This window comes from Mus musculus, chromosome 19, assembly GCF_000001635.26.
Source record: "Mus musculus strain C57BL/6J chromosome 19, GRCm38.p6 C57BL/6J".
NCBI classification, from domain to species: domain Eukaryota; kingdom Metazoa; phylum Chordata; class Mammalia; order Rodentia; family Muridae; genus Mus; species Mus musculus.
In genome coordinates this window covers 61,165,084-61,185,010 of record NC_000085.6, presented here as the reverse complement: position 1 = coordinate 61,185,010, position 19,927 = coordinate 61,165,084, and the positions used below count along the sequence as shown (strand labels likewise).

Here is a 19,927-nt window from a genome sequence, read left to right as displayed (position 1 = left end):
CACATCCATGGATTCAGCTTGAAAAACCTGGGCATGATATACACACGTATAATCCCAGCCTTCAAGAGATAGAGGTTGGAGGATTTTCAATTCAAGACTACCCTGGGCTACATTTGAGATTCTATCTTAATATATCACTATCCTCATGGGGGTGGGGGGTGAGAAATGAAAAGGAAAAGGAGATGTAGGAAGATATAGATGAGGAAAAATGGAAAGAGAGAAAAGGAGAAGGAAGTGACTATCTAAAACAAGTTATTTCTGTTATCAAACATGCAGAGAACTATCTGCTTGTCAGTTTCTCTCTAGTGGGTTATCTTTTATGCAGTTTGTCTTAATTTTGGTCCAAGGCAACTCTTATAAAGGACATTTAATTGGGGGTAGTGTACAGATTCAGAGGTTCAGTCTAATATCAAGGCTGAAAAAATGGCAGTGTCCAAGCAGACATGGTGCTGGAGGAGACGAGAGTTCTACTTCTTTATCAGAAGGCAGCCAGAAGACTCTTCTGCCCTGGGTGGAGCTTAAGCATAGGATCTCAAAGTCCACCCCCACTGTGACATACTTTCTCAAATGCCACATCTATTCCTGAAAGGCCATACTTCTGAATACTACCACTTCCCATGGGCCAAGTATTTTTAAACCACCACACCTTTCAAGATCACTGTAAAGGCTTTACCACATTGGTTATATTCATAGGATTACTCCTTAGTATGTGTTCTTCCGTGTAGCTGGAGGTGACTTGATTGTGAATAGACTTTGCCATATTTTCTACATTTGTAAGGTTTCTCTCCAATATGTATTCTTTTATGCTTTTGAAGATTACGACAGTGTGCAAAGGCTTTACCACATTCATTACATTTGTAAGGTTTCTCTCCAGTATGAATTCTTTGATGACTTTGAAGTTGACCATTAGAAACAAAGGATTTACTACATTGCTTACATTCATAGGGTTTCTCTCCACTATGTATTCTTTTATGTACATGTAAATAACTTTGATTTGCAAAGGCTTTGCCACATTGATCACACTCATAGGGCTTCTCTCCAGTATGTGTTCTTTTATGTACTTGGAGAGTACTACTGTATGGAAAGGCTTTACCACATTGATCACATTTGTAAGGTTTCTCTCCAGTATGTATTCTTTTATGAAGTCTGAGATGACTCTGTCATCCAAAGACTTTACCACATTCATTACATTTGTAAGGTTTCTCTCCAGTATGAATTCTTTTATGTACATATAAATAACTTTGACTTGCAAAGGCTTTGCCACATTGATCACACTCATAGGGTTTCTCTCCAGTATGTGTTCTTTTATGCATTTGAAGATTACGATGGCATGCAAAGGCTTTACCACATTCATTACATTTGTAAGGTTTCTTTCCAGTATGAACTCTTTCATGATCTCGAAGTTTACCATTATCTGCAAAGGCTTTACCACATTGATTACATTTATAAGGTTTCTGTCCAGTATGAATTCTTTCATGTGTTCAAAGTTGACCATGAGAGGCAAAGGATTTACAACATTGCTTACATTCATAGGGTTTCTCTCCAGTATGGGTTCTTTTATGCCTTCTGAGAGTATTGTATTGTGAAAAGGCTTTACCACATTCATTACATTTGTAAGGTTTCTCTCCAGTATGAACTCTTTCATGATTCTGAAGTTGACCATGAGAGGCAAAGGATTTACTATGTTGCTTACATTCATAAGGTTTCACTCCACTATGAGTTACTTTATGTGCTTGGAGACTAGCATTACATACAAAGGCTTTACCACATTCATTACATTTGTAAGGTTTCTCTCCAGTATGAACTCTTTTATGTCTTTTAAGTTCATTCTGACTTACAAAGGCTTTACCACATTGATCACATTTATAAGGTTTCTCTCCAGTATGTATTCTTTTATGTACTCGGAAATGACAATGATGTGCAAAGGCTTTACCACACTGATGACATTCATAGGGTTTCTCTCCAGTATGTGTTCTTTTATGTATTTGAAGAGTACTGGGTTGTGCAACGGCTTTACCACATTGATTGCATTTGTAGGGTTTCTTTCCAGTATGTATTCTTTTATGCATTTGGAGACTACTGTGATGTACAAAGGCTTCACCATACTGAATACCATCATAGGGTTTCTCTCCAGTATGAATTCTTTCATACCTTTGGGGATGACTGTGACATCCAAAGGCTTTGCCACATTGAGTATTTTCAGAGGGTTTTTCTCCAGTATGACTTCTTTCATGCCTGCAAAGAAAATTGGCACATGTGAAAGCTTTACCACATTCACTAAATTGATGAATCTTTTTATCTGTAGGAATTAATCTTACAATTTGGTTTAATTGTAAAGAGGACTCACATCTTAAGATTTTTATCACTTTGTTTACATTCATGGTTTTCCCTTCAGGAAGGGTTGTTTTGCATACTTGTAATGATAAGAATGTTATTACATGGCTCACACTTATAGCGTCCTTTTTCTCTATGAGATTTTTCACATATTTGAAGAGAAATAGAAGAGCTCAGAGCTTCACCACACTGAGTACATTCATAAATTTTCCTATATTGTGAAATATACTACATTTTCATACTACATTGACAAAATAAACCAGGACAAACATAAAACAATGTCCACAATCCTAGTACTCATAGGGATTTTCTGCAGTGTGAGTTTATGGATATATTCCCACTGAAATTGGAGAACCAACTAATTATAAACTTGTATCACAGTGAGAAAGTTTGCTCAAATGTGGACTACTACATATATTTTAATTTTTCTGGGAGAGAGAGAAGGTTCTGCTTCTTTCAATATCCCTATGCTCACATGATTTGTATCCATTGTGACACAGGATATACCTATTTAAAAAAGAATAGCGGGGCTGGTGAGATGGCTCAGTGGGTAAGAGCACCCGACTGCTCTTCCGAAGGTCTTGAGTTCAAATCCCAGCAACCACATGGTGGCTCACAACCATCTGTAACAAGATCTGATGCCCTCTTCTGGAGTGAAGACAGCTACAGTGTACTTACATATAGTAAATAAATAAAATTTAATAAAAAAAAAAGAATAGCAAATGAAAGATTTCCACATCACATTCACACAGTTTGGCTGTTTGCTCATCATAGATATATGGTATAGGAATTAAGGTTTCTCCTCAAAAACGTTCTTGACTCTCAAAAACTGTCCCTCTCACTTAAACTTAGCAATGTTACTATATGAGTAATCAGTTTTACTATGGGATATTTGCTTATTAGAAACATATACTTATTACCTAATATATATCTTTGGCAATATGTGAGTGGTATGAGACTAGATTGGCAGTTCGACAGAATAGCTGTAATGTGGCTATGATTCAAATGGCAATATCAGTTAAAGCATTGTTTCCTTTGTCTTTTCTTTTAGAGAAATGCCTTGAAAACACAAATCAAACACCTGACATTGAGGTACATAGATTTGTGAGAATTTAAACAATACACTTAAAGAAATGCTTTTTTTTCTTCTACTAGCAGCCCTTGAATGAAGACTTAGAACTCTCAGCTCCTCTTGCACCATGCCTGCCTGGATGCTGCCATGCTCCCACCTTGATGGTAATGGACTGAACCTCTGAATCTGTAAGCCGGCCCCAATTAAATGTTGTTTTTTATAAGACTTGCCTTGGTCATGGTGTCTGTTCACAGCAGTAAAATCCTAGCTAATACAGAAGTTGGTACCAGGGACTGGGGTATTGCTGTGATAGGCCTGACCACACTTTTATTTGAAAGAATGTGGATTAGGGAATTTGGATCTGGAAAACAGTGGAATTCTTTAAATGGGGCTTAATGGATCATCCTAGTATGAATATGGAAGACTTTGTTGCTGGGAGTGATTTGGACTGTGTTGACCTGGTCCAAGAGATTTCAAAGGAGAAGGATTTCAAAATGTAGCATAAAGACTGTTTTTGTGATATTTTGGTGAAGAATGTGCCTACATTTTTGCCCTTGTCTGAAAAGTCTGCCTGAGGCTAAGGTGAAGAGACTCAGATTAATCGACAAAGGAAGATTCAAAAAAGCCCAGCAGTGACTTTGTTCTCTGGTTAAGTCTTATGAAGAGGAGTTTGAACAAGCAGAGCAAGCTTAGAAAGGAAAAATATAAAATATATGGTTCGAGTATTAAAGGGGTGCCAGGAAGTGAAATGAAGCAAAATCCTGTGTTCTAGGAGATAACAGATTAAGGGATCGAGACCTTGGGGCAAGATCCTACCCAGCTAAATTTAGATCCAGGCATGGTGATACACACCTTTAATCTCAGGAGACAGGCATACTGATCTCTGCATTCAAGGTCAATATACAGAGCAAGATCCAGGATAGCCAAACTTAGGCAGTGAAGGATTTAGAAAACATAAAGCCAGTGATAGTATAATAGTACAAGGGGTCATGTTCTAGTTCCCGCAAGCAGCAGAACTAGGCAGCTTCAGCCATGTGGCTCTGGCTCTAGAGTTAAGAATGGAAATAACTACTGGGACAATTGATGCTGGTTAGCTGGAGCTAAGAAATTACCAGTGATTAAGAAGAGACCAGCAGCACTGAGGTGAAATCTTCTGGTAAGTGTTTTCTGGGAGCACAAAGAAGGAGCCCAAAAGATCAATTGGAATCCCAGACACTGAAACAAGAAGCTGTAACATTGAAATTGCCTTGGAGACTCAAAGACGTTAAAGATGCCAGAGCTATGGGATACATGCTGAGGAAAGCTGCTAACAGGGAGTTGAACCAGCTCAGGAGAAAGCAATTTTTTGCAGTCAACAAAGATGTAAAAGGAGTGGAGACCTGAAGACCGCTTTGACATCAGCCATGGAGATGCAGAGTTTGGAGTTTGCCCAGCTGGTTTTCCTGTCTTTCATTGGGGATTACAGTTAAGTGATTGGATGAATCTCAGAAGAGATCTTGGACTTTGGACTTTTAACATTGCTGAGACTGCTATAGACTATCAGGACTTTGAAAGTTGGACTAAATGCATTTTGCATTATGTTATGTTTAAGTATGTCCCCCCTCCCCCATAGACTCATGTGTTTGAACAAGTCTATGGGGGCTAGGGAGTGGAATGTGATGGTTGGTATATTCTTGGACCAGGGAGTGGCACCATTTGGAGGTATGGCCTTGTTGGAATAGGTGTGTCACTGTGGTTGTGGGCTTAAGACCCTCACCCTAGTTGCCTGGAAGTCAGTCTTCCACTAGCAGCCTTTGGATGAAGACATAGAACTCTCAGCTCTTCCTGCACCATGCCTGCCTGGATGCTGCCATGCTCCAACCTTGATGGTAATGGACTGAACCTCTGAATCTGTAAGCCAGCCCCAATTAAATGTTGTTTTTTATTAAAAAAAAAAAAAGAAAGAAAGAAAAGAAATGCTCTTTTTGGTTTTTTGAGACAGGGTTTCTCTGTGTAGCCCTGGCTGTCCTGGAACTCACTCTGTAGACCAGGCTGGCCTCGAACTCAGAAATCCGCCTGCCTCTGCCTCCCAAGTGCTGGGATTAAAGGCGTATGCCACCACGCCCCACTGAAATGCTTTTTTTTTTTACACTGTTGCTTTTCTTTAAAAGTTCCAGGCCACCAAAAAAATAAAATAATAAAATAAAATTTAAAAAGGTTCCAGGCCACATTAACATTTCTTCTGAAGCAAATTCATATCAACTTACACATGAAAATTACCTTCCATGTCTTCTGGAACTTTGACAATGTTCTTCAGTGTTGTGGTCGTCCTAATTGTAGCCTAAAATATAGTACCAGAAAATGTATGATATATTATTGGAAATTAGGCAAATTTAAGTTACTATCTTTAGTAAACCTGATTTAGTCACCTTATTCTTCCTCATTCTCAATTGAAATTACAGAAAAGCACCAATAACAAAGAAACAATTGTTCCTTTATTTTAAAAAGTGAAAGATAATTCAGTCTTACCTACAGCTTTGAGGTTCCTATAGATCTCCAACATCACATCTTTGTAGAGATTCCTCTGTGAAGGATTCAGCAAAGCCCATTCTTCTCAAGTGAAGTTCACATGCACATCATCATAGGTCACTGCATCCTAAAATATTTCATACATGTGTATAACGAAAACCATGATACTGACATCACTGTAAATGTATGCTTAATTGACAATATATTTATACGATTCTGGTGCTTCCCCCACTTATTTCATGACCAAGAAGTTCTAATGTAATTACCAAATCATCTTAGAAGGAAACTGAATAATAAGGTTCACTTCTGTCATTTCTTTGCTCTTTGAATAGGATACAGCCTTGTAAGAGAAATACTAATTAACACAGTGAGAGAGAGACAGAGGCAGAGAGAGACAGACAGAGAGAGGGAGAGGGAGAGAGAAGCGGTACTGAGCACACATCAGAGAAATTGTATGAACAATTACTAAGTACAAAAAATGATGGGCAAGCTGAGCTTATTAGTTCATGCCTTTAATCCCAGCACTCAGGAGGCAGAGGCAGATATATTTCTGGTCTATCCTGGACATTAGAGGTACATATTAAGACCCTGTCTCCTCTTTAATAATCAAGCAAACAAACAAGAAAGATAGAAAGGACCCAGAGGTTTTTACTGGAGTTCTTACAAAGAATTACACATTCACAAGTGTCCCAGTTTAATCTGTAACCGTAACGAGATCTTATTAAAAGGGATGCATCTTTAAACAGATACAAATGGACAGATGAAAATACTGGCAATGTAAATGCTGATCCTACATAGGACAGGAGATGGCTCAGCAGTTAAGAGCTCCTGTTGGTTTTGCAAATAATTGGGCTCAATTTCCAACTGTTTCACAACTATCCATTACTCCAAATTCAGGAATTCTGAAGCCATCTTCTGACTTATATGGGGACCAGGCATACATGATGTGCATATCCATGCATACAGGCAAAATACTCATATTCATAAAAAAAATCAAAACAAACACAACAGGTAGGAAGAATTTCTGTACCTGCAATCCAAAGACTCAGAAAGCTCAGGCAGTAAAGATCAGGCAGTATTTTTTTTAAGGTTTATTTTATTTATTATATGTAAGTACACTGTAGCTATTTTCAGACACACCAGAAGAGGGCATCGGATCTCATTACAGATGGTTGTGAGCTACCATGTGGTTGCTGGGAATTGAATTCAGAAACTTTGGAAGAGCAGTCAGTGCTCTTAACTGCTGAGCCATCTCTCCAGCCCCTCAGGCAGTATTAATGTCATGAATACATGCCATACTGAGAAACAGAATATTCTCTCTGTCAAATTTCAAAATTCACAATGTGGATGAAGATCAACACAACACCATATGCTTGACACATACCAAAATCTAGATTCCAGACCCATCAGCCAATAATATAAAAACCAATAAACAAACAAACAAAGAAAAAGCTAGACATATTGGCCCACATTTAATCCAAGCACTCTGGAGCCAGAGTCTGGTGGACTTTTAAGTTTGACGTCGCATGATTTACACACCTACTTTCAGGACAGTCAGGGCTACATAGAGAAACTTTGTCCTCAAAACAAAAACAACAAAATTAAAATTATAAAGTTCACCTACTCCTCCCTGAAATTCCCCTAACTGGCTTTAAATTGAGCTTGCAAAGCTCACATGTCTGTATGCATCATAGTGAATGGTTAACCACAGTATGATAGAATTCTGTGGAATAAAACTTTTGCATCCTATTTGAGTTGGGGGTCTTCTTTCAGTGATTCCTGGACCTAACATTATAAGCTCTCCCAAAGAAAGCTACAAAGTAGAAACAACTGTTCAAAGACATCACCCCCCTCTTTCTCTCCCCTCTCTCCCCTCCCCCCTCTCCCTCTCCTTCGCCTGCTTGCCATGTGGAACTGAGCAACTGCTAGATCCTTGGACTTACATTCACAGCTGCTACTGACCATTGTTGGGAGTTGGACTGCAGACTACACGAAATAGATTGGAAGCCTACTTCATATCTGTTTGATCTGTATAAGCAGAAAAATTCTCAAACAAATAAAAGAAAGGCTACATTAGATCGTGGTAAATGGCAATCTCGGCCAGTGATCCAATTTCCAGATTTGAGCCAGTTTGCAGATCCAGAACCCCTTGAAGGAAGGGGTGGCCAGGTTCCCTCGAGGAAGGATCTTGGTAAGACACCTAAAAGTTTTGCTGTTACCCTTTCTCCAGTTCTTACCCAGAGGGACCTACGGCCTTTTACTAGGGTAACTGTACACTGGGGGAAAGGAAATAATCAGACTTTCTGGAGTCTATTGGATACTGGTTCTGAGTTAACACTGATCCCAGAAGATCCCAAAAAACATTGTGGCCCTCCAGTTAAAGTATGGGCTTATAGAGGGCAGTTGATTAATGGAGTTTTGACTTGATGTGCGACTCACAGTAGGTCCAGAAGTTCTCCAAACACATCCTGTGGTCATTTCCCCAGTTCCAGAATGTATAATTGGCAGAATTCTCATATCAGTTTGACTATATCTGGAATGAACTCAATGTAGAATTGGAAGGCTCACCAGTGATCCTAATCTGGAGGCTGGGAGATAGAAGTTTCTGATCTGGATCTTGGTATGGAGATCTTGAAGCATAGTGGCTACGGATTCCAGAAGATTAAGACCTGGAAGAGCTCTGAGTTCAAGGTCATCTGGGATTAAAGGTGTGGTGGCACACACCTTTAATCTGGGCTACACCTTCTGCTGGAGACTATATAAGGACATTGGAAGAAGGAAGGCGCTCTCTCTCCCCTTCACCTGCTTGCTGTGTGGAACTGAGCAACTAACTGCTAGATCCTTGGACTTCATTCACAGCTGCTACTGACCGTTGTTGGGAGTTGGACTTCAGACTAAATTTGGTGAGGTCGGAACCTTTGTGCAACCAGAACTAAGGTGCGGTAGTCCGCTGGGAGCCGGAAGGCTGTATAATTTGAGGAATACCAGTTTCCTTCTGGCAGTTGATCGCTGAGGTTCGGCAGTTGAGGCGTTCGGTGTTCGGCGTTCAGCGTTCGGCGTTCGGCGTTCAGCGAGTGAGCTCTGCGGCTTCATTTCCTGATATGTACCGACCGAATTTTCGACCCCCAACTCCTCCGTACCCCAGCCCGGGGATAGGAGGTTGGGGTGGCGGAAATAACTTCTGGGGTGCCCTGGGCGGGGGGCCGCGGCCGCCCTCCCTGTGGGACTGTTACAGGAGTCCGCACCACACTCCGCCCTGCGGGCCCCGTGCTAGGCCATACGGGAGCCGCCAGTCTCAGCAGCACAGCAGCAACTTCTCAGGGGTCCGCTTCGCGTCTCCGTCCCCGGGCGGCTACCCAGGCTCCTACTCCAGGTCCCCCGCGGGGTCCCAGCATCAGTTCGGCTACTCCCCAGGGCAGCAGCAGACCTACCCCCAGGGTTCTCCAAGGACATCTACACCATTTGGATCAGGGCGTGGTAGAGAAAAAAGAATGTCTAATGAATTGGAAAGTTATTTTAAGCCTTCAATGCTTGAAGACCCTTGGGCTGGCCTAGAACCAGTGTCTGTAGTGGATATAAGCCAACAGTACAGCAATACGCAAACATTCACAGACAAAAAAGGAAGATACTTTTCTTAATATTTCTGAAATTCACCTGGAAGCCTCATGTGTCAGGAACATCCTGGACAGAACTTTTACTTGTGTAAGAGTTGAACCCAAAGATGATGACTTTGAATAATGATTAGCAGACCTTTGGTATATCTACAACTTTATCAAGTGTTGATATCAGCGAAAATGATAGGCGTTCATTTACAGTATTTCGCTATCTGGGAGTGTGTATCATAGAACACAGTGTAGTGGCTATTCCTGGTTGTCAACTTGACAATATTTGGAATGAACTACAATCCGGAATTGGAAGGCTCACCAGTGACCCTTATCTGGAGGCTTGGAGTTCCTTATCTGGATCTTGGTTTGAAGATCTTGAGCCATAGTGGCTATGGATTCCAGAAGATTGAATCTCCGAGTTTAAGGAACACACCTTTAATCTGGGCTACACCTTTCATCTGGGATTAAAGGTGTGGTGGAACACATCTTTAATCTGGGCTACACCTTCTGCTGGAGACAATATAAGGACATTGGAAGAACGGAGTCTAGTTCTTGCTCTTGCTCCTTCGCCTGCTTGCTGCGTGAGACTGAGTAACTGCTAGATCCTTGGACTTCCATTCACAACTGCGACTGAACCATTGTTGGGAATTGGGCTGCCGACTGTAAGTCATCAATAAATTCCTTTACTATCTAGAGACTATCCGTAAGTTCTGTGACTCTAGAGAACCCTGACTAATAACAGAAGTTGGTACCAGGAGTGGTTCTAGAGTAACAGAAGTACAAGGATGAATCTTTTAAAATACTGGAATTGGCTTGTTGATCCACCAGCACTTTCAACTATTGAAACCTCTCCAGATTCTCTCCCTCCTGGGAGCTCAGAGAATTTTGAAGACCCATGGTTGAAACTATATTCCGAACTTAAAGAAGCTAATGCCCTTGATTTTCTTAATGAATTAGGTGATTCAGTGCACAAAGCTTTCTACAAGATGGGGAAAAAATCGGAAAATGATTTTACTGGCTGGCTGCTCTTAGTATCTGTGGAAAGAATGATGAATGAAAGGAAGGAGTTGTGTGATAAAATCGAAAGGCTCCAGACACAAGTAAACGATCTAAAAGTTGCTAAGTGTGTCGTTGAAGAAAATCTTCTCTCTTGTAGCAACAGAGCTCAAGTTGCAGAAAATCAAACGGAAACTCTCATTGTAAGGTTGGCTGAAATACAGCGAAAATTCAAGTCTCAGCCTCAGAGTGTGTCGACAGTTAAAGTAAGGGCTCTAATTGGCAAAGAATGGGATCCTACAACATGGGACGGGGATGTGTGGGAAGACCATGTTGAAGCTGAGAATTTTGAATCTTCAGATTCTCAAGGGTTTGCCCCACCTGAGGAAGTAGTATCCTCAACCCCACCCCTTGAAATAATGCCTTCCCCACATGAGGAAATTAATTTTGCAGAGTCTGATAAACCAGCAATGACTTTCACTACTGATGTTTCTCAAGGCCCACCAATAGTTTCTTCTAGACCTGTAACCAGACTCAAAGCAAAACAGGCTCCTAGAGGGGAGGTAGAAAGTGTAGTCCATGAGGAAATTCGCTACACTACTAAGGAGCTTAATGAGTTTGCTAATTCATTCAAACAGAAACCTGGTGAATATGTGTGGGAATGGATTTTAAGGGTGTGGGATAAGGGTGGAAGGAGCATAAAACTAGAGCAGGCTGAGTTTATTGACATGGGTCCTCTGAGTAGAGATTCTAGGTTTAATACGGAAGCTCGCATAGTTAAAAAAGGTGTCAAAAGTTTGTTTGAATGGTTGGCTGAGGTGTTTATCAAAAGATGGCCTACTGGAAATGACTTGGAGATGCCTGATATTCCGTGGCTTAGTGTTGATGAAGGGATTTTAAGACTTAGGGAAATTGCAATGCTAGAGTGGATATATTGTGTAAAGCATAATTGTCCACAATGGGAAGGTCCAGAAGATATGCCTTTCACTAGCTCTATAAGACGCAAATTGGTGAGAGGGGCACCAGCACATTTGAAGGGTTTTGTTCTTTCCCTTTTCCTTGTGCCAGATCTTAGCATTGGAGATGCTTCTGCTCAATTAGATGAATTAAATTCACTGGGTTTAGTTGGATTCCGAGGTAACAAGGGCCAGGTGGCAGCATTGAATCGCCGGAGACAAGGTGATTCTAGTTATTATAATGGACAGTGTAGACAAAAGAATGTTTATAATAACATACCCAGTAATGGTCAGCACAGGAGAGGTGAAATTTATAATGGCATGACTCGGTTGGACCTTTGGTACTGGCTAACCAATCATGGTGTTTCCAGGAATGAAATACATAGGAAGCCTACTGCATATTTGTTTGATCTGTATAAGCAGAAAAATTCTCAAACAAATGAAAGAAAGGCTACATTAGATCGTGGTAAACAGCCAAATGAAAGAAAGGCTACATTAGATCGTGGTAAACAGCAATCTCGGCCAGTGAATCAATTTCCAGACTTGAGACAGTTTGCAGATCCAGAACCCCTTGAATGAAGGGGTGGCCAGGTTCCGCTGAGGAAGGATCTTGATAAGACACTCAAAGGTTTTGCTGTTACCCTTTCTCCAGTTCTTCCCCAGAGGGACCTACGGCCTTTTACAAGGGTAACTGTACACTGGGGAAAAGGAAATAATCAGACTTTTCGGGGTCTGCTGGATACTGGTTCTGAGTTGACACTGATCCCAGGGGATCCCAAGAAACATTGTGGCCCTCCAGTTAAAGTAGGGGCTTATGGAGGGCAGGTGATTAATGGAGTTTTGACTGATGTCCGAATCACAGTAGGTCCAGTAGGTCCCCGGACACATCCTGTGGTGATTTCCCCAGTTCCAGAATGTATAATTGGGATAGATATACTCAGAAATTGGCAGAATTCTCATATTGGTTCCCTGAACTGTAGAGTGAGGGCTATTATGGTTGGAAAGGCCAAATGGAAGCCTTTAGAGTTGCCTCTGCCAAAGAAAATAGTGAATCAAAAACAGTATCGTATTCCTGGAGGAATTGCAGAAATTACTGCCACTATCAAGGACTTGAAAGATGCAGGGGTGGTGGTTCCCACCACATCTCCGTTAAACTCTCCTATCTGGCCAGTGCAGAAAACAGATGGATCATGGAGAATGACAGTTGATTATCGAAAACTAAATCAGGTAGTAACTCCAATTGCAGCTGCTGTACCAGATGTAGTTTCGTTACTTGAGCAAATTAACACATCTCCTGGCACCTGGTATGCGGCTATTGATCTGGCAAATGCCTTCTTCTCAGTACCTGTCCATAAGGACCACCAGAAGCAATTTGCTTTCAGTTGGCAAGGCCAACAGTATACCTTCACAGTTTTGCCTCAAGGATATATTAACTCTCCTGCCCTGTGTCATAATTTAGTTAGAAGGGATCTTGATCGTTTGGATCTTCCACAAAATATTACATTGGTGCACTATATTGATGACATTATGCTGATTGGACCAAGTGAGCAGGAAGTAGCAACCACTTTGAACTCATTGGTAACACATTTGTGTATCAGAGGATGGGAAATAAATCCAACCAAAATTCAAGGAACATCTACCTCAGTGAAATTCTTAGGAGTCCAGTGGTGTGGGGCATGCAGAGATATTTCTTCTAAGGTGAAAGATAAGTTATTGCACCTGGCCCCTCCTACAACCAAGAAAGAAGCACAACGTTTAGTGGGTCTATTTGGATTCTGGAGACAACACATCCCTCACTTGGGTGTGTTACTTAGGCCTATTTACCAAGTGACTCGGAAAGCTGCTAGCTTTGTGTGGGGCCTGGAACAGGAGAAGGCCCTTCAACAGGTCCAGGCTGCTGTGCAGGCTGCTCTACCACTTGGACCATATGACCCAGCAGACCCGATGGTACTTGAGGTGTCTGTGGCTGATAGAGATGCTGTTTGGAGCCTCTGGCAGGCCCCTGTAGGTGAATCACAGAAAAGACCTTTGGGATTTTGGAGCAAAGCTCTACCATCATCTGCAGACAACTATTCTCCCTTTGAAAAACAGCTCTTGGCCTGCTATTGGGCCTTAGTGGAAACTGAACGTTTGACAATAGGACACCAAGTTACTATGCGACCTGAACTACCCATCATGAGCTGGGTACTATCAGACCCTGCAAGTCATAAAGTGGGACGCGCACAGCAGCAGTCTATTATCAAATGGAAGTGGTATATACGTGATCGGGCCAGAGCAGGTCCTGAAGGCACAAGCAAGTTACATGAAGAAGTTGCTCAAATGCCTATGGTTTCTACTCCTGTTACAATGCCATCTGCTGCCAAACATGTGCCTATAGCCTCATGGGGTGTTCCCTATGATCGACTAACTGAAGAGGAGAAGACTAGAGCCTGGTTTACTGATGGCTCTGCACGTTATGCAGGCACCACCCAGAAGTGGACAGCTGCAGCATTACAACCCCTTTCTGGGACAACCCTGAAAGACACAGGTGAAGGGAAATCTTCACAGTGGGCAGAACTTCGGGCAGGACACATGGTATTACAGTTTGTTTGCAAGAAGAAATGGCCAGAGGTACGATTATTCACTGACTCATGGGCTGTAGCCAATGGATTGGCTGGATGGTCAGGGACTTGGAAAGATCACAATTGGAAAATTGGTGAGAAAGACATCTGGGGAAGAAGTATGTGGATAGATCTCTCCAAATGGGCAAAGGATGTGAAGATATTTGTGTCCCATGTAAATGCTCACCAAAAGGTGACTTCAGCCGAGGAGGAGTTCAATAATCAAGTGGATAAGATGACCCGTTCTGTGGACAGTCAGCCTCTCTCCCCAGCCATCCCTGTCATTGCTCAATGGGCACATGAACAAAGTGGCCATGGTGGTCGAGATGGAGGTTATGCTTGGGCTCAGCAACACGGGCTTCCACTCATCAAGGCTGACCTGGCTACAGCTGCTGCTGATTGCCAGATCTGCCAACAGCAGAAACCAACACTGAGTCCCAGATATGGCACCATTCCTCAAGGTGACCAGCCAGCAACCTGGTGGCAGGTTGACTACATTGGACCACTTCCTTCATGGAAAGGACAGCGTTTTGTTCTTACTGGAGTAGATACTTATTCTGGTTATGGATTTGCCTTTCCTGCACGTAATGCCTTTGCTAAAACCACCATTCACGGACTGACAGAATGCCTCATCTATCGTCATGGTATTCCACACAGTATTGCTTCTGACGAAGGAACTCATTTCACAGCCAGAGAAGTACGACAGTGGGCCCACGATCATGGAATTCACTGGTCTTACCACATTCCCCACCATCCTGAAGCAGCTGGTCTGATCGAAAGATGGAATGGCCTTTTGAAGACGCAGTTACAGCGCCAATTAGGTGGTAACAGCTTGGAAGGCTGGGGTAGAGTTCTTCAGAAGGCAGTATATGCTTTGAATCAGCGCTCGATATATGGTACAGTTTCACCCATAGCCAGGATTCATGGGTCCAGGAATCAAGGGGTGGAAAACGGAATAGTTCCACTTACTATCACTCCTAGTGACCCTCTAGGAAAATTTTTGCTTCCTGTCCCCATAACTCTAGGTTCTGCTGGCCTAGAAGTTTTGGCTCCAGAGAGGGGAGTGCTCCTACCAGGAGCTACAACAAACATTCCATTGAACTGGAAGCTCAGACTTCCCCCTGGTCATTTTGGGCTTCTAATGCCCTTAAACCAACAGGCTAAAAAAGGAATAACAGTGTTAGGAGGGGTGATAGATCCAGATTACCATGGGGAAATTGGATTATCTCTTCACAATGGTGGTAAGCAAGATTATGTCTGGAGTGTAGGAGATCCCTTAGGGCGTCTCTTAGTACTACCATGTCCTGTGATTAAAGTCAATGGGAAACTACAACAGCCTAATCCAAGCAGGATGACAAAGGACACAGACCCATCAGGAATGAAGGTATGGGTCAATCCTCCAGGAAAAGAGCCAAGACCTGCTGAGGTTCTGGCTGAAGGAGAAGGAAATACAGAATGGGTAGTAGAGGAAGGTAGTTATAAATACCAATTAAGGCCACGTAACCAGTTGCAGAAACGAGGATTATAAAGTAATATGAATGCCCACTGTAAATTTACTAATGCGTTTGCGATTGTACGAGGGATAGTTATATCATGTTAGGCGTATTTACAACCTTGTTATTGTTTCATGTGAACATGAGATATTATTTGTGTCAAGTTGACAAGGGGTGGATTGTAGTGGCTATTCCTGGTTGTCAACTTGACAATATTTGGAATGAACTACAATCCGGAATTGGAAGGCTCACCAGTGACCCTTATCTGGAGGCTTGGAGTTCCTTATCTGGATCTTGGTTTGAAGATCTTGAGCCATAGTGGCTATGGATTCCAGAAGATTGAATCTCCGAGTTTAAGGAACACACCTTTAATCTGGGCTACACCTTTCATCTGGGATTAAAGGTGTGGTGGAACACATCTTTAATCTGGGCTACACCTTCTGCTGGAGACAATATAAGGACATTGGAAGAACGGAGTCTAGTTCTTGCTCTTGCTCCTTCGCCTGCTTGCTGCGTGAGACTGAGTAACTGCTAGATCCTTGGACTTCCATTCACAACTGCGACTGAACCATTGTTGGGAATTGGGCTGCCGACTGTAAGTCATCAATAAATTCCTTTACTATCTAGAGACTATCCGTAAGTTCTGTGACTCTAGAGAACCCTGACTAATACACACATTTTTCTTTTTTGCTTTGAAATTTAGAAACAAGTTTTATTTAAGATCTGAAATACAATTCCTAAAATATCAACTTTTCAGAAAACTGTGGCTACACAATAATGCATTGCCTCTATCATGTTAGAACGTGCATTAGACTCAAATACAAAAACCAGGAAACAAATCACCATCCTTCAACAATTTGAGCAAAGATAGAATGAATACCTAAGGAACAACAAAGATGGACTTGCAGAGAATGGGCTGTTTACCGATGTCAACCACCATTTAAAAAAAAAAAGCACAAATGCATGGGTTTCCAGGTATATACATTAAGTTGAACCTTTGGCACTAGGAACCAGGGCATCTCATCACGTAGCATTAACATATTAGAAAACTGTGTAGTGTCAAAGAGATAGAACCACCAGCATTCAAGCAATGTTGTCAACTAGGCAATAAAATGGTCTACTGAATTTCTTCTTTGTTTAATTACTGCATACACTGGTAGCAATTTTGAAATGAGGAAAGGAGCTGGGCACTCCTTTTATTTTCTGTCTACAACAGAACAGGAAAACAAACTGAAACATAAGCCCTGTTTTACACTGACAGTTTTAAAGAACATCAATTATACCATGAAAGGACTAAACAGAAGTGTTTACAGATACCAGACAATAGTGAGTGGTCAGTAGACCTTCACAGGGCTTTGCGATGATAGTTAGCAGAAGCCACTTTGTAATCACTGGCAGTAAACAGAGGCAGAATTCTTTGCCAGATACTTAAGGAAATCATGCAGATAGCCCAGCAATAATGCCAGGCTTTTCTCATCAAGGGGTGTATAGGCCAACATTGCCCCAATTCTCACGAATAATCTCAGTAGGTGTGGCGCCCCATAGATCTGCGACATTGGCGCATCAGGGTGAGCCAGCAGAATCTCAGCATACTGAGGCCTTTCAAACTTGTACAGCAGCTGAGTGCCCAGCATCACATTGAAATACTCTTTTATCCCTCCTACAACTTCATTAACTGCGTACTCCTTATTATCAACATTTCCCTGCGACTTCTTGCAATTGGCATACTCCTCAAGAATGGCATCGACATTCTTTTTAGCAGGGAGCTGGAACAACTGCTTCTGCCTCGTAACCAAGTCCCAGTCCTCCACCAGCCACGGTTTTAATTCTTCAGGGATCTTCACCTTCACCTCCATCCTACTCTTGAATGCCTCCTCGCTCTCCACAGTGGGGTCAGCCCGTGCCCTTTTCTTCCGAGGGGGCTGGGGGACTTAACTGGTACTGCCACCGTCTCCGTTGCCAGGAGCCTTCTGCTTGTTCTTCCTGGTCTTCTGCACAGAACCAGAAGGGGAGTTCTCAGCAGAGCGACCTCCCCATCTTCCAGCCAGGGCTGGATCGAGATTCTTTGGCTGCGAACCAGCTGACTTCTTTCCCGAGGCAGCTCCTCTCATCTTACTTCTCTGCATATTGCTTCGAGTTGGTTGCTTAAAGTTGTCTTCTTCAGCAGATTGTTGTCCACGAGTTTGAGAAGCCTGCTTTTCTGGAACTCATTCAACCCTGTTTTTATTCCAACCAACAATGTTCCTTCTTTCCCTTCCAAGGATTCCTAGTGTTTCCTAGGATGGTCTGGAAAGATGAAGTGGGAATACAACCCTGTATTCTGCAACCAGGAATGGTTCTGCAGCCAGGGTCAGATCTCCTGATCCTTACTGTATAGCAAACTTAGCTTTTCTGATGATGACCTGAAACAAGAATCCAGCTCTCTCCAGCAGCCGACGTGTGATCACTGCTGCTCCTCCAACCGCCATAGTAGAACACAGTTTTCATATTTAACATTTCCAATATAACAGACATTTGTTCTTTTCAATGTTTTAAAATAAAACGTTTTTGTCTTCCTAAAAACAAAACAAGACAAAACAAAACAAAACAAAACAAACAAAAAACCAAAGACATCACTCTATCTGGGAGCTTTCAGACTCAATCAACTGTATTGTGATCACTGTCATCCATGATGAAAATGCACTGAGTTTAACTTCAATGACCCTAATAGTCTGCAGCAGTCCATATATTCTTCAAATATCCAAAGTCTCTTATGACACTCTTTTTTTTTCTTCAAGATTTATTTATTTCATTTATATGAGTACACTGTAGCTGTCTTCAGACACACCAGAAGAGGGCATTGGATCCCATTACAGATGGTTGTGAGCCACAATGTAGTTGCTGAAAATTGAAATCAGGACCTCTGGAAGAGAAAGCAGCCAGTGCTCTTAACCGCTGAGCCATCTCTCCATCCCCTCTTTTGATACTCTTGATTGCTACATCTTATAAAATCAAAAAGCAAGTTGTATCTTTCTAACATACAGAATGCCCCTCCCCATTTCAATAGAGGACTGTGTACATAGAAAAGATTGGACCAAGACAGGAAACCCAGCAGGACAAACACCAAATCCTGTAGCTATGTCTCAGACATAAGAGACATCAGTTTCAAAAGGCTTAGATGGCCTTATCCCTGTAACTTCTCATACATCTCTTGGTTTAGTTACTTGTACTCCCTATATACAGCTCTCCATGGCAGGTGTCTCATAGCTTAGGTATCTCAACATCTTGTGGTCTCAAAATGCAACTCAGGCTTCATCCTCACAGGTTCATACAATGCACTCTCACAGTATCCTCCCTCACTGGGCTTCTGACTCTGGTAAACATAGATGGCTGGAACAGTGCTGAACTAAAACCACAAAGGAAGAATCCATGACCTTACATTTTACATCTTTCTTATTTCCAGAACTTGGGTGCTCCTGTAAAGTTTGGATTCTAAATTGGGATGGAGTCGCCCATGCTTGGACCACAGTTGTAGCAGGGATTTATGAAGTTCCTTCCAGGGACTAGAATCACTTTGCCTAACCCCCCACCCCCCCTCCATTCATTGAAGGCTTAGCAGGAGGGTGTGTTTCTCTTAGGACACCTTCTTAGGCTTTCAATCCTGAATTTGGGCCTCTGTCTCAGCATTTGGCTGCCATTTGAAACTACCCAGTGCTGTTTTTCTCTACAAGCCACAGACTTTGCATTTATTTTTGCCCAACTTGTTGCTTTTTTCTTTTCATTGCAGTCCTGAATGAGTTACTAGTAATAACCATCCAACAGATTCAATAATCCATCTAAGAAATACAACCAATTATTTTTTAATTCTGCCATACTCAATTTCTCAGAGCATGGGAAAAATAAGAAAGATTTGGGTCAAATTACCACAAAATGACCTCTAGCTAAATTTTTTATTGTGTCTATTTTCCACTGAAATCCTATGACTTCTGACTGCATTTCTCGAAGTACTCTGATCTTTCAGGTGCTATAAGAACAGCTGACTAAGCTCTGAGTACAGCTTTCTATGCTGTTTGCCATCTCAAGTCCTGATATCTCCCACATTCCTTCAAAGGAGAATATTTCCAGTTTCTGTCCAGCAACAAAATTACTTTTTGTATTTTTCTTTTTTTCTTGGTTCTAACTTGCTACTCCACTACTTTGATTAAATCCTCTAACCAAAAGCATCTCAGGTAATGAACAGGTTCACTTATTTAGTCCTTTCAGATCACAGTCCATCATTTTGGGAGCTTAGGATAGAAACTCAAGCTTCACAAAAATAAGGCAAAAACCATGGACAAACATTGTTTCCTGCCTTGCCCTCTTGCTTGGTCACTGTCTCATGCTC

General features: G+C 41.9%; 1 protein-coding gene and 2 pseudogenes across 1 annotated transcript; 1 reads left to right on the top strand and 2 right to left on the bottom strand.

The window, feature by feature from the left end:
- Gm6020 (predicted gene 6020) overlaps positions 353-19,927 on the bottom strand; it is a 32,795-nt pseudogene continuing 13,220 nt past the window's right edge.
- Gm7102 (predicted gene 7102) lies at positions 8,702-10,325 on the top strand. Its single transcript, NM_001177513.1, has one exon. It carries the CDS (start codon positions 9,016-9,018, stop codon positions 9,550-9,552), a length of 537 nt encoding a protein of 178 aa, NP_001170984.1. The 5' UTR covers positions 8,702-9,015; the 3' UTR covers positions 9,553-10,325.
- Gm5521 (predicted gene 5521) lies at positions 16,248-18,049 on the bottom strand (annotated as a pseudogene).

Bases quoted from the DNA above. Each gene is read 5' to 3' on its own strand.
- Gm7102 (NM_001177513.1), top strand. From the start codon at position 9,016: ATGTACCGACCGAATTTTCGACCCCCAACTCCTCCGTACCCCAGCCCG.